Raw genomic sequence first — 3,319 nt, forward strand, 5'->3', positions numbered from 1 at the left:
AGTTTTTGCACAAGTATGAGATAAGCGAATTTATCCGGTTAAATATCAGAACTTTAAAAAATTTTGTCCTTGTCAATAGATCTTCAATAAGAGAAGTTAGGATTGAAAACATTGAAGATTTCAAGTTAACATGGAATTATTTTTTGTTCACAAAGAAATTTAGCACACTAAGTGAATAAGATTAATAATACTGTATATTATTTTTATTAAATCTACATATTATTTATTTTACATAGGGCTGACAATTTATACAAATATGGCTTCACAGAAAGAATGAATTAATATAATCTGACTAAAGGGTTTAGAATTCTCTACCATGTGTCTGGATTGGATAAGAAGGTTTTGGTTCTGAAAGCACTGGCATATACGGAGCCATGACAGGTTTAGGTTGAGGTGTAAACTGAGGTTGGGGTTGGGGATGAGAGAAGAATCCGTACTGAGAATAGTCTTGATACATGTTAACTAAAGGATTATAATTGTAATTATAGTAGTAGGATGATGTATCCTGATACTGGGATACAGGAGATACAGAACTAACTCCTCCGGAGATCTGTTTACGGAGTCTAGCTCTTCTGTTGGAGAACCAAACCTGGATTCTTGATTCAGACATTCCGGTCTTTTGTCCTATCTCCTCTCTAGTGTATACATCAGGGTATTGAGCTCTTTGAAAGTATTCTTCCAGAAGTTCTAATTGAGAATTAGAGAAAGTTGTTCTTGCTCTTCTTTGTTTTCTTTTTATTGTTAAACCAGGTTCAGTATCTATATCAGACTCATCACTACCTGGTCCAAGTATTCCATCAATACTATGGTTCTGTTTCTCTTCTCCTTCTCCACGTAGTAATCTAGATATAGTGGATACACTAGGTACAGATTCTAGATTACATATTCCGTCCTCAACTAATCTTTCCTTGATCTCCCAGCTAAATATACCAGGATTTAATTCTTGATACTCTTCAATCTTCTTCTCTATATCATCAGCTCCAGATCTAGGTTTACTCCCACCAATAACTCCGGGTTTAATACTTCCTGTCTCCTGGTATCTATTTAATATTTTAGAAACACAACCATGGCTGACTCTGAGCTGTCTACTAATAACACAAGGTCTTACTCCAGCAGCAGCCATCTCTATAATCTTCAATCTTATATGATTAGGTAGAGGTCGACCATTGATAAATACACCTCCGAGCTGGTTAACCCGGCCCTGGCCCTGGAACTGATAGCTAGAGAAAAGAGTCATCTCTGTATATCTTCTCCTTTCGAAATGTTGACTCGAACTGCCCATATATCTGGGTTCACCTGAACCCTAAGCTGTTGCCGCCAGGGAGCGCCGTTGGCGGCACTTTAGACCCTTGTCAGCAGAAGCAGGATTGATGAGGTGAAGGTACAGGCCACCTAGAGTGTCACTCACTGTCAACTCAACACCGTAAATTAAGCTTTTCGCTCTTTATACAAGTAAATTAGCCGCTTTTAAAGGTCACTAATTTAGAGAATTCCCTTAAAAATCACTTAAAAATCGAGTTAGACAGTGGCCGGGGCATATTAAGGAGGCGTGTTGGTGAAAGGAGAGAGGGGAGGAATGCCCCCCTCCCCCACCGCCTAGTATAGGTATACCCCTAGTTTTCGCTAATTTAATCAAAATTATCTATTAAAAATTCTCCGATAGTGATTTCTTTCAATAAATTTACATTGTATATTATTCATAGTTTTGAAACCCCAGGTTAGTTACTCCCGCCGTTTACCCGCACTTGAACAATTTTACCGGGAAATTAAATTTTCACTACTAAGGTCGACCCACTCAACTTAAGATCTCAAAACCAAGAATATTACCGTGGGTCTCCGGCCAAGTTCCCCAAACAAAATTCGAGGTAAGTCAGTCCAGGAGTTTCTGAGTTATGATCGGACAAACAAGTAGACACCCAGACAATCAGAGATTACAACTTTATAGAGATAGATATATTGCATGCAATATGCAGTACTATTATTTCGTATTTAATTCGATAACATGTTCAAACTATTATTTTTTCGTAAAGAATGTACAGTGTAGACCTTAACGCGGAGAGGTTTTAACTAGAAGGAACAGACATTTTAAAGTAAAAGTTTATTTAAGGTTTTTTAATCTTCAATATTGTAAAATTGAATTCAAGTTTCGACTTCAAAAGTTTTAAAAAGTTTTAAAGAAGATTGCTAAATTACTTTTATAAAAGCTTTGCAAGTAGATATTTAATTTTATTATACAAGAATTTATATCAAAATCATACTGATGCAAAATAAACCATCTGTATGTACACACTTTGCATGATTAAGAGAAATCTGTACATACCCAATATCTTTGTCTGTACAATGTACAATGTACATATCACATTTATCTCTACACTTTGGGTATTTATCTATGGACTGTACAGATCGGTATTTGAATTTTATCTACACAAGGATTTAGCTTGTTAAAGTAAAGGAATTGAGTTTTTGTCACAAACTCAAATCCTGAGATCTTTGCCACCTATACATCAATACATCAGTACATTGGGTTTCAAAGATATAGGGATTAGAAAATAAGTTCCTTTCACGCTATATTGGAATCTTAGATGTTTTCAATCACAACTAATTTTATTAATAAATTATTGAGAAGAACAAAAATAATTTAAAGGAACTGAGTTTTTATCACAAACTCTGATTTTCGAATCTCTATATCTGTGCAACCCGATGTTGTAGACCCTTGATATTTCAAACTATGAATTCTGTTAGATCAAAGTGTCTAAGTTTGAAATATAAAATGTTTACACCATCAGGTTGCAAAGATATAGGCATTAGAAAGTTTGACTGTGTGGTAAAAACTTTAAAACTGGAAGTGCAACAAGGTCACAAAGTCGTGGCAGCGGTATCGCTACGAATTGGTCCTTCTCCTTCAGTGGAACGTATGTAAAAGCTTATGAACATCTCCATTCTGTATAGATTATGAATCTTAAAAATACTTTTATAGCAATAATTTTATATTCCAACGAATTTTAAATTTTAAAATACTAATTTCTCTACATCAACCATAAAACTGTGGCAAAAACTAAATACAATTTATTTATTCAAAAATCAAAACTTTTTCTATTTTAAGGCCTTAAAGTTTGCCACAAATCTGACAACAAATACACGCAAATATCCCAGCAGCTGAAATGGCAAGAACTGGGATATTGAAGGGGTGGGGGGGTATAGTTGTTTCACGTAGATATTTTGTTTTACATAATTTTAAATTAAAATTGTGGCAAAGTTTTTAGAAATGAAAAAAAATAAAAATATTTTTAAGTAAACCTTCCTTCCCCCCCCCCCCCCC

At 34.8% G+C, this 3,319-nt stretch overlaps 1 protein-coding gene across 1 annotated transcript; it reads right to left on the minus strand.

Moving 5' to 3' along the window:
* Nucleotides 1-211: 211 nt before the first annotated feature.
* Nucleotides 212-1,263, minus strand: LOC111699601 (protein gooseberry). Its single transcript, XM_023470308.1, has one exon. The coding sequence runs from the start codon at nt 1,235-1,237 to the stop codon at nt 302-304; it is 936 nt and encodes a 311-aa protein (XP_023326076.1). The 5' UTR covers nt 1,238-1,263; the 3' UTR covers nt 212-301.
* Between the last annotated feature and the right edge of the window lie 2,056 nt (nt 1,264-3,319).

This window comes from Eurytemora carolleeae, unplaced genomic scaffold (genome assembly GCF_000591075.1).
Source record: "Eurytemora carolleeae unplaced genomic scaffold, Eaff_2.0 scaffold293, whole genome shotgun sequence".
NCBI classification, from domain to species: Eukaryota; Metazoa; Arthropoda; class Copepoda; order Calanoida; family Temoridae; genus Eurytemora; species Eurytemora carolleeae.

Bases quoted from the DNA above. Each gene is read 5' to 3' on its own strand.
- LOC111699601 (XM_023470308.1), bottom strand. From the start codon at position 1,237: ATGACTCTTTTCTCTAGCTATCAGTTCCAGGGCCAGGGCCGGGTTAAC.